General features: G+C 44.6%; 1 protein-coding gene across 6 annotated transcripts in view; it reads left to right on the plus strand.

Moving 5' to 3' along the window:
- Nucleotides 1–17,210, plus strand: part of MAD1L1 (mitotic arrest deficient 1 like 1) — a 493,546-nt gene extending 476,336 nt beyond the window's left edge. For 4 of the 6 annotated variants that reach the window (XM_067550858.1, XM_067550856.1, XM_067550860.1 and 1 more), the window contains one exon: nt 15,785–17,210. In XM_067550858.1, coding sequence (XP_067406959.1) covers nt 15,785–15,943 — 159 coding nt within the window. In that variant the 3' untranslated portion in view covers nt 15,944–17,210. Of the gene's footprint in view, nt 1–2,206; nt 2,276–14,478; nt 14,528–15,784 lie in introns of those variants that run through there. The other 2 variants (XM_067550861.1, XM_067550862.1) reach the window with 2 other exon arrangements.
- The last annotated feature ends 3,763 nt before the right edge of the window (nt 17,211–20,973 follow it).

Genomic DNA, 20,973 nt, shown 5'->3' on the forward strand with positions numbered 1-20,973 from the left:
TGCTGAATTTGAGACAATTACACTTATAACAGAATTTGGCTCTTCTCTTTCCTTGTGGTTTTTTTTTTTTTTTTTTTTAATGTGTACAAACAGGCATCAAGATTGTGAGGTGTATAATGACAGGAACACTTATTGGTGCCTTTTGGGGCATGCAAAGGCATTTTTGTTAGCTTTGAGTTTTACGTAGTGTTTCAGTCCTTTAGTTATAAATATTTTCTGGTGCTGATGGTTGTACAGTAAAACTATTGCACCACTGTTGATCTTATTTTTTGGTCTGAAAAAAAAAATTATCATGGAACATTTGTTTGTAATAGGGTTATGGGGCTCTATTAGCCAATAATGAAGACTGGTCAGTGGTGTAGCAACTAGTGAAAAGTGGAAAACTATTTTTAATCTCAGCCATTTGATAGTGTTAAGCCATCCAAGGCAGATAGACTTTGTATAGTATATATAACAGAGAGAAAGGGTATTATGCAGGTAACTGCCAAAGCATCAAAGAAATTAGAGTTGGAAGAGGCCTTTTAGGTCATTAAGATCCCCCTCTGGCAATGCAGGATTTTGTAACCATAGGGATTGGTCCTAGTGGGGTTGACCAAAATTTCTCACCCACACTGTTGTGCTCTATGCTGTGTGTTAGTTAGTTACCATCTCTCACATTAGTAGTGGTTGCATATGAATGCTGTTGAACACATACAGTTTGTAGAGCGCAATTTGGAATCCCTTGGGAGCAGAGATGCTATATAACTGTAAAATGCTCAATTCAGTGCAGTGCTGTCACTTTAAAAGTAAATTTAAAACATGAAGTGTCATGATGTTTCTTGCGGGTAGCATTTTGGATTCATTCTTCAGATAGAACAAATTCATCCAGGCTCTTTCCAAGTTTAAAAGCTCCATTTTGGGTTATAGGCCCAGTGCTCAAATACTGCATGCTATTGCAATTGCAAACACAGCCTGAAGAGCATCCCATGGGGGGAAAACATGCAAGACTTTTGCTGGGCCCTACCAAACACTGTGCTTTGCTTTTCTGGGTCATACCCACAAACTTCCCTCTGTGTATGTGTACATGAAAAGTTTTGAATGGGAATTGCTCTTAGCCATAAAGTTCACATCCAGATTAGAACTTCTCCAAAGACAAGGAGAGTTTGGATCTAAGGTTTTGACTTAGTTTCTTAAGTTTAAAATCAAGAGTGGGGGCGGGGGTAGAGCTTCTTTTATTTGTATCACCTTTGTACTGCTCAGAAGCTGTACTCCAGTACTATGGTGTTGGGGACTGTGTATATACATAGGTGGATATCATAGTACTGTCCTTAAATGCCAGAGAATCTTTTAGTACATTCAAATGGCACATAACGAGCAAGGCAACATACAAGGCCTTTAGCCGGTGGATGAAAAATGTTTGGGAAATGTTATACTTTCCTCCTGTCTACAGCTGATTTGCTGCCAAAAGCAGATCTGGTCTACAGTTAATTTTAGAAAGGTTAACTCTATTTACAAAAATAAACTCAAGCATGGAGAGATGAAAACCAGATGGATGGGGAATAATGGGGCTCCTGGTCTGCAGAAGTCATTGTGGGAGCTGATTTGACAGATAAACATGCAAAATATATAGTTTTTTCCATTTAACATTATGCGAAGGTGGGGGATGTGCTTTGGAGAAGACGTAAAGCTCCAGTTCTCCTTAAATGACCTTGCCACCTTTACAGTATATGCCACCCTTTCCTCCAAAAGGCAATAGACTGTATATATGTATATTTGTAGCTTGCTATTGGGTTTTCGGGAAGATTACTGAAAGACTTGGCATAGGGAAAGGGCAGATTTTAAAGAGCTCCGAGGGTTGGAGAGATTGCTGTTTGAACGGCTTGGCTGCCTCGAGGTCATTGCTAATTAGTTGCATGTTGCCTAAAGAACTGAACATTAAATTTTAATGCTGCTATGAAAACAGCCACCAATCATGCTGTCTCCCCTTTGTGTCCGTGCTGCTGCTTGCTTTGCTGTGGCATCTGGAACAGAGAATAAAGTCACACCAGGGAAGAGAGCAGAGAGCTACCTTAAAGTGTGTTTAAGAACGCCGAGGTTGTATTGGAGCTTCAGATGACAGAGGCTGGAGCATGACAGCTGTTACTGAATCGTGCATACAGGCCTGCTGGCAAAACGCATCAATTTGTATGATATCTGGGTGTCTTTTCTTTTGTTTTCATAATTGCAGAGATGATGTCTGCATAAATCTTCTCCTCACTGCACCTCCAGCTACAGGAGCTGAGTGGAGGATGGCAGACTGTCAGTGGAGAAACACCAGCATCGAGGAAAAGTTAGTCAAATGTACGTCAGCCAAAAAGGCTTACTACCGAAGAGGGTGCAGACCACAGGCAGATACCTCAGAGGCTGCTGTGACCACATGAATGCTTGAGAACCAGCAGTGCTCTCCTCCTAAGTCCTTCATTAGTGAGGTACCAAGGACAGTACAAGGAGCCTCCTTGGATATGTCGACGCTTCAAGCTGGGGGTGTGATTTCCAGCTCAAGAAGTCATACCCATGCTAGTTTTGATCAAGCTAGTGTACTAACAATACAATGTAACCATGGCAACGCGAGCCGTGGGAGGGGCTAGCTGTTTCAGGTACATGTGCATGGTCTGACATGGGCAGTTAGCGCCGCACACTGCTGTGGCTACGCTCTAATTTTAACACACTAGCTGGATCAGAGCTAGTGCGAGTATGTCTCTCCGAGCTGACAATCACATCCCCAGCTCGAAGAATAGACATACTCTTTAAGAGAACATCAATAAATCTACCTCAGCCCTAACCTCGTTCAACTTTGGGCTTCCCCTGCTATTCCTTCACAGATTTAACTACAACACTTGTGGGGTGGGAAGGGGATGAGATGGGAATTCAACTGCTGTTCATTCAGCCATGGGCTTCCTTCCATACGTAACTGATCTTAGGTATATGCTGGAGGAGCCACTGCCTATGGGAGTGAGAAGGGAATTCTTTCTCTGATTGTATCACAGATCCACAGAATCTGTGCCATGTCACAGCTAGTAAACAGTCTCTTGGAGGACTTCCTTCAGTCTGCCAGACCTCCGAGGGGCTCACTCTTCAGTCAGCCTCTTCAGCCTCTTCAGTCTTCACTCACTCTGCAGCCTCACCATCTCCGAGACAGCCTCTGTCCTCCAGCACTCCTGCCTCATGCCATGAGTTCTTCCCAGCAAGTCCAAGTGAGAGAGACTGCTGGTTAGAGGCTTGTTCCTCAGCAGGTATTTGCAGACACCAGACAGCCTTTTCAAAACAGTAGGTTTATTAGTCAACTGGAACACAACCTCAGAAGTCCTTAGCACAGAGACATGAAGGTCAAAATAATAGTCCATGTGGCCAAGCCAAAACAATCTACCAGCCAAGCTGTAATGGATTCCACTTCAGACTCTGTCTCTCTCTGAACCCTTAGTTCCAGATAAAAGAAGCCAGCTTCTTCTAGAAGTCCAGTCTTTATCCCCTCCTGGTCACCTCCCAGTCTCCAGGCAGGGCTGTGCTGAATTCACAACCCCACCTGCTGGAGTTTACTGCTGCTGAGTGTCAATTGTTCAGTTGTTGGGGTTTCAGTCATCCATCTGGACCCTCTGTTGATCTGGGTCAGTTTCAACCAGTTCCTTAGTGACCCATTCATTGTGACCCAGACAGCAAGGTGACACACTTCACGTATTGCGCTACCCGCAAGAGCAGACTTTTTCCTCCACTGGGTAGCAATGCAAAATATAGAAGGAAACTGAGGCACACACGAGATTCATAAAAATATTACAGAAAATTCCCACTTCCTCACAGTTTAACTCTAGGCTTTCCAGTAGAAGATTATTCACTTCAGGTCTGACTTTGAGAAAACACATGCTGTATTTTGGGTGGCAAGTTAATTGGTCTGCCTAGTGTCCCAGTCTCCAGTTTTTGCTGTGCTTGGATTTGCCAGTCTTGGTGAATCACGTCATGAGTAGAGTCACTACTAACACGCACCCCATGTGCTCAAAAATCATGAGATTGGATTAAAAGTACTGAAAGTGTGTGTGGGAGGGAGGAGTAATTTGCGTTCTGATTTTTGAAGTTTTAGGAAAAAGCCACCTGCCCCCAAAGTGTACAGACTTTTCAGGGTCAAAATCCAGCTTCAAATACACATGTAAAACTTATGTTCTCACTGGCTGCTCAGACGGCATTCCCCTTCCCTTCTGCTACCCCCAGATGGAGGAGCTGCTATTCTGTGCCTCTCTGTCTTCATGCCACTATCTTCTTCACTCCCTCAGTCTCCTGCTGCACCCCAATGGTTTCCCTCCGGCTCCTCACATTACATCATTCCCTTCAGTCTCCTCCTGCCTCCCCATTCTCCTGTAGCAGCCCCTAAATCTACCTCCTGTTCCCTCCTCAGTCTCCCCATCCGATGACGTCCCCATCTGATGACATCAATCCCATAGACAGTAATTGGAGAGGGTGAATGTTTTGAATAAGGGACAGTTTGGGAGTTGGTGGCCTTTCGTTGCATTTTCATGAAACGGGTAAAAAAAAAAAAACCACCCCAGAATTTCTAAACTCACAATAAAATTATGATAGTTGACAGCACTGAGTCTGATGTCAAAATGAAAACTTAGCAATGGCAGACAGCAATTACATGGGAGTCGTAAAGCACCAAGATTCAATTCTATGCAAGGACAGCTGGTGACAGGTGGGAGTCTGATATTTCACGCCCGGCGCCTCCGAAAGGGTCAGACTGCAGAGCCTTTTTTATATCTTCATGTGGCTGTATTTTGGGTTTAAGCCTGAATTTTGTGCAAGGTGCCAGACTACAACTAAATAAGAACTAGAGCAGGATGATGAATACACTTGATGTGAAGTACTGGTATAATCTACCATCAGGCCCATATGTTACTTCATCCCGCACAAACCCTATACTGCTTGGATGGATAGGAGCCAGGCATACTTTTTACACACCACCCAATCCCATGATCGAACTCCTAAAGTCTGTCTGATTGTAGGTAAGTTCATCACAAGGTTCCGTAAGTGAGTGGTGGTCAGAGGATCTCTTTGTTCAGTCCTCTATCCTTTCCCCTTCCCTGCTCATGACAACACATCCATGAGGCTACCAAGGAGATGAGAAAGATAAACGTATTAATCACACACTGGTGTCTGCTGGATAGTAAAGTAACAATCGCTCCAGTGAGACATGCCTCACAGGCATCTCATATAATCTGCTCATTTAACCACTCCCAGCCCCTTTCTCTCCCCTGATGTGCAGTCACCCACTGTTTCTTGCAAAGAGAAAAGCCCATCTCATGAAACAAGGGATTTGTTTTTCAGCTGGTAACTGGAGAAGTCTGCACAGCCCACTTGCACCCTGAGCGACATGAATCACTTCAGCCATAGGCTTGTGTCTGTTTTTCTGCCTATTTGATATAATTTGGAGAAGGGAAAATAGGGAAACTACAAGTCCCTGGCAGGAACACAGTACAGAGAGAGTGAGCAGAAGAGTGGTGAGTGTCTGTGGAATCAGTGATATCACTCAGTGAGTAGTGAAGGGTCAGGACAGATCTTTCTCATTTGAGACAGTTGTATATGCCTGTCTCTTGAGACCCAGGGGTTTATTGCACCAGCAGCTAGTCGTTTGTGAAATGTTGCCATCCAGATTCACCTTAATGTCACTTGGGTCTCTAGCACTCAGTATTTTGCAAGCTTTGTTATACATGTTCTCTTGTTTTACCATTCAGGATTACAATTCAGAACTGAGTTAAATAGCTCCCCATTACAGGAAGCAGCAAGCACAGAGAGCTGTTAATCAGAATCTGTACGGATAATCCTAGTCCATCCTCTTCCTTCTCAGTCATTGATCTCCATGTTCCTGGAAGCACATATCTTCTGTCCTCCATTCCTTTTTCTGTTCTGAGGGTCCACGAGGGGAGAGCGTCTCAGAGCCTGGGCTCCAGCCCAAGCTCAAACATCTACACTGCAATTTTTAGCCCTGCAACGTGAGCCCAAGTCAGCTGACCTGGTCTCTGAGACTTAGTGCAGTGTACTATGCTACAAAGAGTATCTTGTTTAGTGGATTTCCTATGGATGTATTTTGAACTCATTAGGATGCAGACTGAGTTTTCTGATTTACTCTTACTAATGTGGTTCTACCTTATAGGGGACAGAGATCTGTGTTAGTGTCCCCACTCATACCATTTTTGGCTATCATCTCAGCAGGTTGGGTCTCTTTGGTACTTGGTTTGGAGACCTCCAGAAACACAGGATGTTCCAGTAGGCAATCATCTTTGACAGTATCAAACTTGTTTGTTTGCAGCATGGTGATAGGAAGCACTGTGCTGCTAGAGGAGCCATCTTTCAGACAAGACATTAAACTGAGGTATTGGACACATGCGGTCATTAAAGATCCCATCACACTTTTTGTGAGGATGTGAGTATTAACTCCTGTGTCCTGGACAAATTCCAGCTTGAGTAATTATCCTCCAAGTTACAATTTAAGTCAGACATGGTATTTGTCTCTTCCTATCCTAAACTGTTGTGCAGTGTTTCCATCTGTTATTAAATAATTGCCAAATTCCACCCCAGAGGTGGCTGCCTCAGTGGTAGGGTAAGGTCATGAAAATAATAGTTTGTAAGTACATCCTTCATGATCAAAGGTGCTATCTGAATACACAAATGCAAGACATCAGTAGTCCTAGTCAAATAGTATAAATATTTATAAATTCTTCCCTTTAGTTAAAGCCTGAGACTTTTGCTCTCATTTTTAGGGTATCACTTTTCACTATCTAAAGAGCAGCAATCTGTAGAAGAGACCCCATGACAGAAGAAAAGTCATCCATCAGACACTTCTGCTCTCCCCAGGACTAACATCCACTGGTTTACTCCCCAAGAGAAAAGTGAATACAGTTCAACAAGTGTTGGTGCCCGTGTTTAAATTTTCCATTTTGCCATCTCCTGTGGCCTCTGCAGACATGCGCACATAAGTCAAAGCGTGTGGTTGTGTAAAGGAACTTGCCCATGTGCAGTGTTCTACTTATTGGTTTCCTTTGACATTGAGTTAGTGTAATAGCTGGTACTCAGTCAGTTTTATCACTTGTGTATATAATATGTGGGTCATGTTCCTGATTAAAGGTGGAAGTGCGTGAGCTAAACTCCTGTACTAAATAGACAGGAGTTGTGGTTCATATCAGTATTGAATAATAAGCAAGAGGGAGGAAGTGTGTGTCATAAATCTTGATGTGTGCATGGGGTTGTTCCTCCCATACCCTATCCCAGTATTTAGTTTTCATCCTGGCATTGCCCGTCACCCATTCCTCTTCACTCAGCACTTGAGTGGCTTTTTCATTACATTCCCTGGAAGGCACTTTATATAGACGTCTGTCCCCCTGTGCCTCATAAATTCACTTTATATATCAAACTTGCAACATGGGGTCAGAGGTCTTGGCAAGAAGCAATTATTATAAAGAACCTATTCTCCCTCTTTTAGGTTACAAAGAAAATATTGTGGGGAAAGGAAATTTAGCTGGAGACGAGGAGAGGTCATTTTGTGAAAGGCAGTGTTCCCAGATTGATGGACAGCCACACAGCCTTATTAGTGCTTAGTCGTTAAGCTGTCTCATAGGGTATAGGAACGTGATGTCACAAGCTAGCAAAACCTGCTGGTTACTACAAAAATAAACAAATAAAAGCAACAGACTGTGAGTTCAATAAACTCATAAATATTTCCAGCCATAGCCATATCTTGTGGGCAAATTTGGTTGTTTTTTTTTTTTAATATTCCTATCATTTTAAATGAACAGCCTCTAATTACAGTGATTTGCTAGCTACCTGGGGACCTGATATTTGAGCAGGGTGTAATGCTTAGGAGAGATTGATTGGTGAGGCATAATTCAATTGGGGGATTTTGATAATGATATCGCCACCCAAGAGAGTCAAGTCTGAGCAATTATACAGATCCTCAGAACTCTCTTGATTGAATTGTATAACTTCAGCAGTCAGTCTCCCCATCGTATCCCTCCCCCCACCTCTGTGTCGCTCCATCCTTTAAGCTTTGAAGAGATCTTCTAGAGGGCTGTTGAAAAGGAAAAAGATCTTTCGCTAGAATTACCCTCTTTAATGAATAATTCCATGGTGTGGACAGTAAAGAGAAGGCTGTAGTACACCAACCCCACTGAGAAAAATTTGGTCATCAAATCCTATCTCCTCCACATCTCACCCTGCCCCTGGCCTGAATTTATGACCTCAGCCCTAGCTTTGAAGGAGAAATTGATTCTGGTTTTTTTAGCTGAGCATTCAGACTTTACAAATACTTTTTTGTGTTTGTTTCTTTGGAAGTATGCGTGTGCACACACATACACACAGACTCTTATACGTGAGCTTTGTTTTCCAATGTGTAATATTTGCTGGGCAGGGGAGCCTGAGAACAGGCTTAGGGCCCTCTCTGAGGCTGTACTGCCTCTCTCTCTCTCTCTCTCTGACAGCTGCGTGTGGACAGTAGGCCTTTGACATTTAGAAAAATCTCAGAATCTAAAGCAAGCGGCAGAAACAAAAATATTTTCTTGTTTAAAGGTCAGAGCAGGCTGCTTTAAAAAATGGTTTTAAAATTGGTTTGTTGGACTGTGACAAGATGTAACCATACTAATGGATGGAGAGAGCATGTGATCTGGACAAGGCAGAAAAAGAGAAATCCTGCAGTAGACTGGCTGAGGAAACCATAAAAAGTAAGTGAGGCGAACTAAAGAATTTGAATTAGGGGTTTTTTTGGCAGACAGGAGGGCAGGTGTTGTGTCCAGCTAGGGAGCTGGCATGCAGGTTTTGTGCAGTGGGCTGTGATAACACTGCTGAGTGATGTGGTGTTAGGTCCGATAAGACTGTTGCAGCCTTTCAAAGAGATGCCCAGGTCGATGCCAGAGGGGTTTTATAAAGTGAAAAGAGTGGCACATAGCCCTCCTTAAAGAGGGGTAGGTAGGGTGGGTCTCCACGGCTTAGAGACAGCAGAGCTGGGGTCTTGACTTTTGGAAAGGCAATGCAGCAGGAGGTTCCATCTTGTGAGGAGAGTGGTGCAGGAGCCATAGGGTCACTGCATGCATGCAGCCAGCATGGCAAAGTTCATACAGTGGAAAAAAAAATGCCATTGGAACAAGGAGGCATCAGCAGATGAGTAGAAGTATCAGGGGGTGAGGAGAGCAGTGCAGGTATCTTGGTAGATGAGCCCAGTGCACAAAAGGGAAAGTATCATGGACTGAAGAAAACAGTGTGGAAATCTTCACAGAGCCATAGATATTGGGGCACACAGTCCTTCGCCCTGCCACATACAGGATTGTTCCCTGCGGTGTGTTAGGAAGTTGCACAGCAAGTGGTTCCGCAGAGTGAGAAGAGCAATGCAGACGTCTTAGCAGATGAGATGGAGCCGCACCATTAGCTTCCCTGAGAAAATATCACTGGGGCAACAGATTACTTGTTCATTAAAACACCTAATAAAACGCAGCCTTGAAAATAAAGGCGCCTCATTCGCTTTGGAGTATTGCAGAGTTTCATCTGCACAGTAATAAAATTCCTCACAAGGGGGTGGAGAATCACTCTGCCAATCCAGTTACAGCAGCACATTCTTGTAGACCGTAATCCTTTGTATGAAAACTATCACCATGCGTGGACTCTGAAGCACGCACTGCATGTGTGCGTCTGAGTGCTCAAAAGTGTATTCCTCCTACATTGGGCATCTGTTTCATACAGCACCTAGGAATAGAGCCGTGGATTTTCATATGAAAAGGAGGAGATTGCCCCACTTTGTGGTGAAATCCTGAATTGTATCCAATATCACGATGTGATTTTCTCCTCTTCTCCCTTTCCCCCGTACCCTTGTTCTCCCAGGCTGCCTCTTCTTCCTGCCAATCTTCTTCTGGGACTGACTGCAGCCCAGCTTCCCTCTCCCCTTCTTCCCTCTCTTCACAGCACTCCAGGGTGCAGTGGCGGCAGAAGGGAGTGAGGTGTTAATGGGACACTCATTTGTCAGGCTTTCCCACTGCACGGTGGGAAACTGAGGCAAAGGACACTGCCCACCTCACTGTGGGGTCGCGTTTGCTTATGGTTGCATGCTTTTGAATGTAGTCGTGACGTTTACCCTAACAATGCTTGATCCCCTTTCCAGTGTGTGTTGGCCAGCATTCTTTCATTGTGTCTGACCCGAGTACTGTGTGACCTCTTGCAGCCAGCTGGTTGGTCTACAAAGAACCAGTGACAGTCCAGGCCAAGTTTCAGTTTATAGATTTTATACGTTTTCTAGTTGCAAAAGTGTTCCTGGAGAGGTGAGGGGTGGGGAAGTGTGAATTGCTGCCCCCGTCCCACGCATCCTTCCAAACAATGTGAGTGTCTTGTAAACAGCCAAGCAAAATTTTATCAAATCTTTAACATCATCATCATTTCCAGGCTGGAGAGGGAAATTTCATCCCAGAAGATTGCTTTTTTGGAAAGTTTATAAGCAATAAAGGCTGAGACAGAAAGTGTAATCTCGACCATATCAATAGCAACACTAGCATGGTCTGAACCCTCATATATGTCCTGCTGAAGAGACAACGACGCGTGATCCCCCTTTGTACTTCACTCATCACTTACAAACACCAGCATGGTCCTGCCAACTGCCAGAGATGCTCTCTTAACAAGGAGACTCTCTACACTTTGCAGCATCTAGTATCCGTAGGTGGTGTGAGCATAGTCTGCTTTAAATCCTTATTGTGCCATGGGTGAGAGTGATCACTGCAGGATGTAAAAAGAGCTAATGTTTTCTTTCCTGTGATGCTCACTGTTACTGAGAGATTCTCAGCCTCTCTGTAAGTGCAGCAATTGAATGCATACAGCAAAAACCACGAGAGTCCTGTAGCACCTTAAAGACTAACACATTTCTGCAGGCATAAACTTTCGTGGACTGCAACCCACTTCATCAGATGCATGAAGTGGAAATCACAAATAGGAGGTATATATATATATATATATATATATACATCCAAGTGTAAGAAACAACTTTTTTCATGAAGTTGGTATATTTCCATTTCATACGGCTAAATTCAGTGCATACAGGTATGGCTCTCTTTCCAGGCCTGCAGCAAGACTGATCATCCTGGCATTCAAGAGTGCTCTACTCCTTCCCTTCTCCACTCTCTGTGCCTTTGCTCACCTCAGAATAAATCTGCGGCTAGAAACACAGATATTGACTGAAGTGTTTGGCTGCAGATGGAATGAGCAGAGTGCAAGACAAATAGAAAGTTTATCCTTTGACTGAAAAGGAACCAGCAGCTCTTTCGCTGGGCTGCTCACCTCTCTCGGGCATTCACTTTCCATGATTAGCTTTAGATCCCACTCAAGCCTTCATCTCCTGCACAGACAGATAAATAGAGTGGAACAAATGGAACGGGCACACAAGTTCCAAGGTATCTAGCTCTCTTAAAGGACTGAGTGCTGACACAAGGCTTTATCTGTAATGCAAGTCTCTGCCTTCAAAAAATATATAAAAAATTATAAAGCCTTGAATAATTTACCAATTTCCAGGGTTAAAAGGAAGATTTATGATGTTTTCTTCTGTCTGAGAACAGCTAATCTTGTCTCTCATGGAAAAGCAATTGTACCGAAGGCTCCTTTCTCAGAGGAGGTTGAAAAGCGACTGCTGGAAGTTCATGTCATCATATGGCAGACGGATCCAACTTGTCCCGTTCATACAACATGGCCAAAAAGCTGCTTCTGATTTTGTGATCACTCAATAGGGCAATGCAGCCTAGAAGAACAAAGCACGGTGGTGTTCTTGCAACCTACAGCCTGGCTCATGCACACGCAGACTCATGCATGTACATAGTATTTAGTGGAGAGTGTTTTATCCCATTTAAATTGCTTTCCTGATAAAGATCCTTTGTATTTCTGAAAGCAGAATGGATTGATAATTGAGACAGTCCAAAACTGGAATGTCTCTTCTCCAAAATGTTGGTGGGCTGGATAAAATTGAAACTGGATCTGAAACATCCTGGCTTTGGTTTTGCAAACCCCAATCAAACCACCTTGATTTGCCTATTAACCAGAAGGGACAAAACTAAGCCCTTAACTAGATATCATCTTTGACTAGGCCCTTTCAGTGAACCCACCTATTCAGTCAAACTCTAAATCTTGCTGCTTTTTCTTACATGTCTATAAAAGTAACAACATATAATAACCATGTGACTGTGAATGAGACATTTTTGTGGGTTTGATCCCAGATTAGACTGAACTGACTTTTAAAGACACATTAGATTTTTTTTTTCCCTCCCACATGCCATCACTACAGAGCAGATATAAAGTTCTTTAGGTGCCCTAACTATGCACTTTCTTACCTGAACATATTTGGATTTGTGTTTTTTTAAGTTTGGCCTTAGCTCTGAATTTCCTGGGTTTATAATATTTGGTTTGATGATAATTACAATCCTGTACTGTACTTTACCTTAAACTACTGACTTGCACAGTACTCTCAATCCTAACTCCTCTTGAACATTGGTTTTGTCTGGCAATTTCCTTATTTGTTTGGGGTTTTTTTTAAATATACAGTAGTGTACAAGAACCCTAAATAAGAAATGCACAGAGAATGTCATGTGATATTGCTTATGCTTTGACTATATGACGTATCAGCTTTAATTCCTTTTTCATTTGAACTTTTATGATTCATTGGTATGCTCTGGCTCACTTATGCCACCCTAGAGCAGTACAGAAGCAACCAAAGTGTACTGGCAAATTAAGCCAGTGAGTAAGCTGCTTTGATTCACCAGAAGGACCAGAGCACCACAAAGAAGCCAGAGTGTTCACCCCAATTTCTTCTTTCCTCTTGTTCTCCAAATTCCTGCTGCCTTTTGCATCTCCCCACATGGTCCTATGCACGTCCCAAATTTTCTCTCCCTCCTGCCCTGCACAATCCCCTGCACATATATACACCAGTTTCTCCACGCCCTACATTTTCCAAGATGCACACCCTGGCTTTTTCCTCCTTTCTGTACTGTGTGGAGTAGATTTGGTGCAAAGAGTAGCTGTTGAAAAGAAATATTTAGGATTAATATGGTCGCTTTTTGCCATTATTTTTCATAAATGAAAGTTAGTGTCAGCTGAGGTTAGTAGGTAAAATGTTCTCCTTCTCCTTTTCTCCAGTTGTACTCATTAGGACTGAAGTCATAAGCTGAGTTTAGTTAAGTTGCCCTCTTTCAAAGTGGATACCACCTCCTATTGTTTCCAATGAGAGTGAAGCCAAGCTACCATCAGAGAAGATGGCGTCCTTCTATGCAGTCAGGAGGCCGAGAAACCCTCAGTCCTGTTGAAAGCAATTGGAGATAACAGCCATTTTGAAAGAGCATTCCAGCTCTTCATGGAATTTTCTGTGGTAGAACATTATTCTTCAGCCACTTCTGAACCAAAAACGTTCAGAATAATGAGGGGCAAATGATAATTAATCCTAAATAAATAAATGAATATTCCAGTGTAGCCTATGCACAAGTTTTCACTGAGTTCTAACTATTCCGGCGTTGTGAAGCATTTGTGTAATTCTGTTGCTGAGATCATAAGGAACAAATAAACGGTCTGACAGTGGGTGCTAAACTTCTTAAAGAACTCCATTTTAATTAATTTAAACTCCTAAACCGGTTAATGGATTTACTTATAAATTCTCAGAACATTAATTCTGTGCCCAAAGAATAAGTACAATAATTTGGAGGAGGAGATGCTATATTTTTCAAACACAGCAAAGAGAGTTGAATTCGTGTCTGCCGGGGAAAATTCAACTCATCCTTAACTATGAAGACACAATTGGTGCTTGCATAATATTTGGACCTTCCTCTCCCCCGGCCTAAGCTTTAGTGTTTCAGGCCACATAGAACCAGATACAACACCCATGGGCTTTGACGTGCAAAACCAAAATCTGGCCGCCTTGGCACATTTCTGATTGATAGCATCTGGCCTATGGTCGAATTCAAGGCCGTGTAAAAGCTCCACTCTGTGCCTGGGCTTGTGCATAGATTGCGAATGCATATCCCTCGCTGACCTAGTTCCCTTTCTCTCTCTCATTTGCCACTTTTATGTCTTTCCCAGTCAGTCTCTTCAGTTGTCCCTATCTGACCCAGTTTCACATTGGATGTTCGGAAAGCAAGTAGGGTGGCTCCACTAACCAAAGGATTAAGGCTCTAAACTTCACCATCTGGAGTAGTTCATAAAGAGAGATGAACATTAAACTGAATTGAAGTGGAAGAGCTTTAAACAAACTCTTAATTTACTTCTCCACTATAAAATCTTGTTTAAATCCCCTCCCCGGCATTGGTGTGACAGGGGCTTCTTCTGTGCCTTGCACTCTTCACAATCAGAAGTGACATTTACATGAGAAGTTCATAATGTAATTAATCCTGACTCCCGAAAACATGAAATTGGAAACAAACAGATCCCCAGGGCCTTTGGTGCTTCCCTGATATTAATGCTGCCCTTCTCGTCTGGCAGGTGAAGACATGCTGAGTGCACGCACAAACACCCACAGCTCAAGCCACTGATATCCCTTTTGGGAGAGGGTGACTCCACCAGACCTTCTTCAGAGTTTCCCTTCTGCTGCATAGATTGTGGACCTGGAATATTCTGATACTGAGGCAGGCTGGACTCACTCTCTGTTAGGCAGTGCTTGTGTTGCCTCTAGTTCCGCTTCATTAAGAAGGTGTGTTAAGCAGCAGATGAGGAGCAGCGATCATTCCCAAAAGGAGAAAAGTCTGGGGAGAAAAATTCCAATTTTTTTCCAGCTATTTTTGCTGTCTTCTTAATAAACAAGCAGACTTCATGCTGCCCATGGCACGAGGGGCTCAGAGCATCCTTTGGCTCCTCTTGCATTTTGCTTCTTTACCCTGTGTGTGTCTCTGGAATAATTTCTCCATCAGCAAAGCCCCTGCACATGTGACGCAGGGCTGGTAAAACGCATCCGGTATGTTTACACTGTGATAAATAACCCATGGCACCAAGTCTCAGAGCCCAGGTGCTTGGGCTACGGAGCTATAAAATTGCAGTGTAAACCTTTGGGCTCAGGCTGGAGCCCAGGATCTGAGACCCCACTAGTTGGGGGAGAATCTCAGAGCTGGACTCCAGCCCGAGTCCAAATGTCTGCACTGCAATTTTATAGGTCCATAGCCTGAGCCAACTGACCCAAGCTAGCTACATCCGTGCTCTGGGTCTTTTATTGCAGGGTAGACATACCCAAACTAAGGGGGCTGGGTAAGGGTAGATCATTGGCTCATATAAAGGGAATGTTCATTGAAAACATATCTCCATAGTCTCTAAGAGAGGAGGGGTTCAAGGACCTTGATCCTTAATGGAGAAAGACCTTTTTGTATGTTTCCTGCCTCCCAAGACCAGGTTATTCAATGATTTTTCTCCTAAAGCATCCATTCTGCATTTTCTGCAGTGACTGCATGTGTTAGTTATACAGACCCTTTAAAGTTTGTTTTCAAGATGTTTTAAACATTCTCCCTACTGCCTTATAATTCATTATTCATTTGAGGCTCACATAGGGGGTATTGTTCAGAGATTTTGGAAATGCAGAACTTAATAATGGTCCAATTAAATCGTGTGTTGAACACCTGCTCGGCAGTAGATAAGATTGCCTTGATTAGAATAAGATACACAGTGAAGGAGACGCCGTAGCAAGAGTGCTAGAATTCTTCAGCATTTGGAGTGAATTAAAACCCTACTGTATTAACAATTTCTTTTCCCTTTCCTCCCCTCCCCTCATTTTCCCCCCTCCTCCTCCTCTTTCTCCCCTCAGGCCTCCAGCTCCTCTGGTGGGAAGATGCAACTTCTGGAGACTGACTTCTCTCTCACAATCCGTGAGCTCATTGACCTCCATCTGCTGCACCAGGACAGCATACCAGCATTCCTCAGCGCCGTAACTCTCGAACTCTTCAGCCGCCAGACCTGTGCTTAACTCTGACTGAATCCTAGCCTCACATCTTCTGGGCATGGATTGTGAATGGATACGTGACTATTATTGTTTCTCCACTGACCAGCCTACTGCAGAGGAAAGGAGATCCGTGAGCTAGGCATGCCAAATTCGTTTTGTTCCTTCTGTTGCATTTAGTTGCTTCTCCATTTCTTTTGAAGTCCCCTCCCTCCTTTTCTCGCTAAACCTTTCATGGCTGTTTGAAGAAGCAACCAAGGAGTCTGAATAAAGAAAGCCTTTCCTGCTTCCTCCTAAGATGGAGTCACATTCCTCTGGTCCCCAGCTTTCATCCCATCACACACACACACACACACACACACAGATTCCCACAGTAATATTTCCCGGTGAAAGCAAGTGTAACTCCAGGTCAAAGTTTCCTTTTGCCAACTCCCCACCTCCTCCTGATGAACACTGAGATCTTTTTATTAAATTGCCAACCTCTTATGTAGCCAATCTCAACAAGAGTCTCTGTCGGGAAGAGCCTGAGAAGGCTGGTTTTGGGGAGCTGACAGCTGCTCAACTCCCGGCTTCTTGCAGGAGAAACTCACTGAATTGGGTCTCAACCTCTCCCACTAGAAAGCTCTTTAAAGTAGACAGCCAACAGCTGTAAGGGAGATGATAGCTCCCTGCTCTCACAATTAAAGAGCTGCCACCAACTAAAGAGGACTAAGCATTGGCTGCTGGGAGTGCAGGACGTTTGTGGAAGACTGGAGTCATGGCTAGTGGGGCCCTTTGGATACAGCCTGCTGTCATCAACAACTCACTGCTCAATGAGAGCTGACAATCTTTCAAGACATACAACTTCGCGAGATCTAGTCCTTTGTCGTTCCAGATCCTGGTTCGTCAGAACTCAGCGCCTGTGTAGACCTTTCCCTCTTTCTCCTCCTTGTGCTATACACCCAGTGCTTAAACGTAATTTTGAGTGCTTTTCCTTCCTGGCCCAAGACTCTGAAGGGGGATGCCTGGCTATCTCAGGAGCACAGGGAAAGGAGCAGAGAGTGGAGGGCCTCTTTGTGGTGTTAATGCTATCCAAATAACATTTGTGGTATATTCATTGTATTGCTGTTTTGTGGCCTAGTGCCTATAACCAGGGTTGCCACCTTGTATTACTGGGTGAAACCCTTTTACCACCACCTCCCTTACACATACTGTCCTGACTCTGCTGAAGGATCATTCTGGCAGCGCTGAAATATTGTGCTATGATGGAGGGATTTGCTTGGTTTGTTTTTCAGAATAAAGTGTCACTTCCCCATCTGGGTGTATGCTTCTTTTATCAGGTGTTTACGCCATCGTCTCCTCTTCCTGTAGCGTCACAGGTATCCTTATGATAACGAATGGTCAATCAGTGGTGCTTGAGCTGACTTTACCACAGTAAGGGAGGGCCTATTTACACAGCCCTTCAGTTTTCCAGGCACATCTCATTAGTGCCAGAAACGATACTTGTCTTGACTAACCCATTATACAAAAGAGATTCCTGCCAATACAATGGCTTCCCCTTGAAATCCCATTATCCTTTAGTCCATCACCCTGTGGGAAGGCAGTAGCTCTTCCATTCTCAGCAGGAATCCTATAGGGAAGTTAGTTTTGAGGACACTCGCAGAAACTCTAGGCCCAATCTTTCCCAGCTGGAATGACTGTAGCAAACAAAGTTAGAGCTACGAGCACAATAGGAAGAAAACAGTTGCTCCAGACTCAGCTTATCATAAGTGACGAAAGGAGCAGCTACTCTGAAGGGATCACAGCTCCCCCATTCTCTCCCTGTGGTTACAGGGAGTTTAGCATAGCCATTGGAGTGAAAACCAATAGCAACAGTTTGCCATTTTCTCTGCTCGTCGGAGAAGTCCTGGCTGAAGACGGATTGCCTGGCGTTCTGTGCCAGGGGAATGCTGTCTGATTCGTATGCGTGCCATAGAACTGAGAGTTGCCTTCATCAGTCATGGTGAAAATGAATCATGACATCAGCCGCCCTCGACTTCTCGGCCAACACAATAACGGAGGCTGGCTGCGTCTGGAAATCTTTCTCCTGGCTCCTTGCAGGAGAAATGAAGTAATTAATAAGTTTACAGTAAGCCCACTTATCTTAGCAAAACAGGTGATGTGAGAAGCAGCGCTGGAAACTGGCAAGGGAAGGGAGCCTCTTGCCCATTAGAAAGTTGCCTCCCTAGGGTGAATAGACTGAGTTAGAAGAAATATCTATCGTCAGAGACTCCTTTCGTCTGAGGGAGAGATGCTGAGATATGAATGGCTACTTTGAGCCATGTGTTTCCAATGAAGCTGGTTTGTTCAACAAGGTTTAATAAACAACACTCCAGTGAATTATAGCCTCTGCCCCTTATAAAACAGGGCTTCTACCCTGGCATCCAGGAGGTACTCTGGTGCATGAGTCAGCTCTCTGCAGACAAGAGCTCCTGGCCAGAGGGCGCTTCATTTGTATGTACACTGACCCTGCAGATGGCATGCCTGGCTTCAGAGAGCACATGCCAGTGTATTAGCTCTCCTGTGCTTTTCAAACAGCAGCCCTTCCCCTGGCATCCAAGAGGTGCTCTGTTTGGATGCTCACTGTAGAGAGGGACCTTGCAAGTGAGTAGCAATTAGCTCTGCCTCAAACAATGACCTTTTGGAAGCTCAGTTCCTGTGTGGTTTGCTCACTGGTGCGGGAGTGTTCAACTGAACATGTCAACTGCAAACAGCTCTAAACTAAATGAGAGAGAAGCATAGTCTAGCGGTTAAAGGTCAGGGATGGGAGTTAAAAATTCCTGCAGCTTAATCTTGGCTCTGATACTTATCTGATGTGGTGCCTTGGACAAATCACTTAACCCCATTGACTTAATTTCCCCCTTGTGTAAAGTGAGAATTATAATGCATACCTATCTCACAAGAGAGTTGGGAGGAATAATTCTGATGCTAAGAATTTCAGGGATTATTGATTTACATGATGAGCCTTTTGGAGCTAAACTCATCATCTAAGAAGCCCCAGTGCTGCCTCTCACACTGCACTGCTCCTTCTGAAAGGAAAGGCAAAATAAACTCGTAGGCAATTAAAACAGAGGCATGGAGTGTGACCTGTTGTACTGTAGCTTTAAACCACTCCTGGATCTGTCTTTACAAGTGGCATGTGTGTCCAGGTCATCACCAGTGAAACTCGGGTCCCGTGTGGAAAGCAAGCTCAAAAACCTTGGCCGATCAGTACAGTCAGAGGAGCGTGGAGGCAGTTTTAACGAGTATATGTATCCTAGTTGGGTTTAGGTGCCATCATCTGTAAAATATGACTTAATACATGGCTATGGGGACTCGTGTTCAGAGCACTCTTTTATTGGCAGCATTGCCTAAAACTTCTCTCTCTCTTGAACTGCTTGCGAGACCCTGTGTTCCTCCACTGATCGACTCTTTCATCCACATATGTGTACAAATATCTGACAGGGAAAAGAACCTGGAAGTTCTGTCATAAAGTCCCTGAAAGGCAGGAATCTCCTAGGTAAGCAGCCACTCCAAACTTCCTGACTCTCTGAAGAGGACAAGTTGCCCATGCGGAACTTCAGCCTTAGACTCTGGCTTTGTTTTTTCTGATTCTTTGTTGGCTTGGGAGTTTTTACTTGGTTTGTGCATTGGGCAGTTGGTTTTGATGAAAGCGTATGCTGGAGAAAAGAGGAGTCTAAAAACCAGTGCTGAAACGCTCCAGGAAAAGCCTACTGCTCGGATCACTGGCTCGTGAAACCAAATTTTACAGATCACGTTTGTGTGTGTGATACAGGAGAATATAGGGCTACGAGAGAGGGGGCAGAAAAAGTGGGGGAAGAGGGCAATGATGAGGATCCAAGGGAATGGAGAAGCTGAGGGAGGCAGCAGTGGGGGAGGTGGTGAAGGGAAAGGTGGGGTAGCGGAGCTGGTGAGGACGACTTGTGGTGAAGGGGAAGGTGAGGGGTGATGAGGGGATGACAGGATGGGGATGGTAAGGAGCAGGAGAATGGGACAAGCAGAGAGGGTGATGGCGAGGAGTGGGAGAAGCTAAGAGGGGTGATGATGAAGGGCAGGAGAACCTGGGGGGCACAGCAGATGGGTAAGAGAAGCTGATGAGGGGAGGGTGAGGAGGAGTGGGAGAAGGTGAGGCGGATAGTGAGGGGAGGGGGAAGATGGGGATGATATTGGGGCAGCAAGGCAGGATTGGTGAGGAATGGGAGAAGCTAAGGGGTGGTAAATGGAGGGGTTGGTGCTGAGCAGGGGATGGTGAGAAGGTGATGAAGTGGGCAGGTGGGACTGGGATGGTGAGGTGGATGGGATGGTTGAAGGGGAAGCTGGGAGGTGATGGGGGGCATCAGGTCAGGGATTGTGAGGAAGGGGGGAAGTGATGAGGCAAAGGTGGAGGAGGGCGATGGGGCTAGCAGGCTACAGATGGTGAGGAGCAGGAGAATGTGAGAAGCTGAGAGGGGATCCATGATTTGTAAATTAAGAGGAGAAAAACAAACTTAAGGCTACGTCTACACTTAAAATGCTACAGCTGTGCTACTGTAGCTGTTGTGCTTCAGCACAGGTGCTTACAACAGCGAGAGGAGGGCTCGCCCGTCACTGTAGTTAATCCACCTCCCCGAGAGACGGTAGCTAGGTCAGTGGAAGAATTCTTCCATTGACCGAGCACTGACTATGCTAGGGGTTATGTTGGCTTAACTGTATTGCTCAAGAGTGTGGATTTTTCACGCCTAAGGGATTTTTTAGGCCTGTGAGAGGTGTAGCTATGCCGAGGTAACTTTTCAGAACAGAGCAGCCTTAAGTGATCTCTGTCGTGCTGCTGAATGTCTGTCCTGGAAGATCTGGGGAAATCAGATATTCCAGGCTTAGCCTCTCCCAACAGGAGGCAGATCTGTTTAGGGAGTCGTGGCTGAGGGGGGCTCACTGACTAACTCTTGCCCAATCCTCTCACCCCACTGCTTTTAGCGTAGGGAAGAGTTCAGGAGTTCCTGGGGAGCTCCCAGCTACTCCCAGCCCAGCCCCTCTCAGCAGAAGTCTCTGGAGAGAAGTGA

The sequence above is a fragment of the Emydura macquarii genome, unplaced genomic scaffold (assembly GCF_026122565.2).
Source record: "Emydura macquarii macquarii isolate MOO-44397 ecotype Brisbane River unplaced genomic scaffold, CSIRO-AGI_Emac_v2 contig_1348, whole genome shotgun sequence".
NCBI lineage: Eukaryota > Metazoa > Chordata > Testudines > Chelidae > Emydura > Emydura macquarii.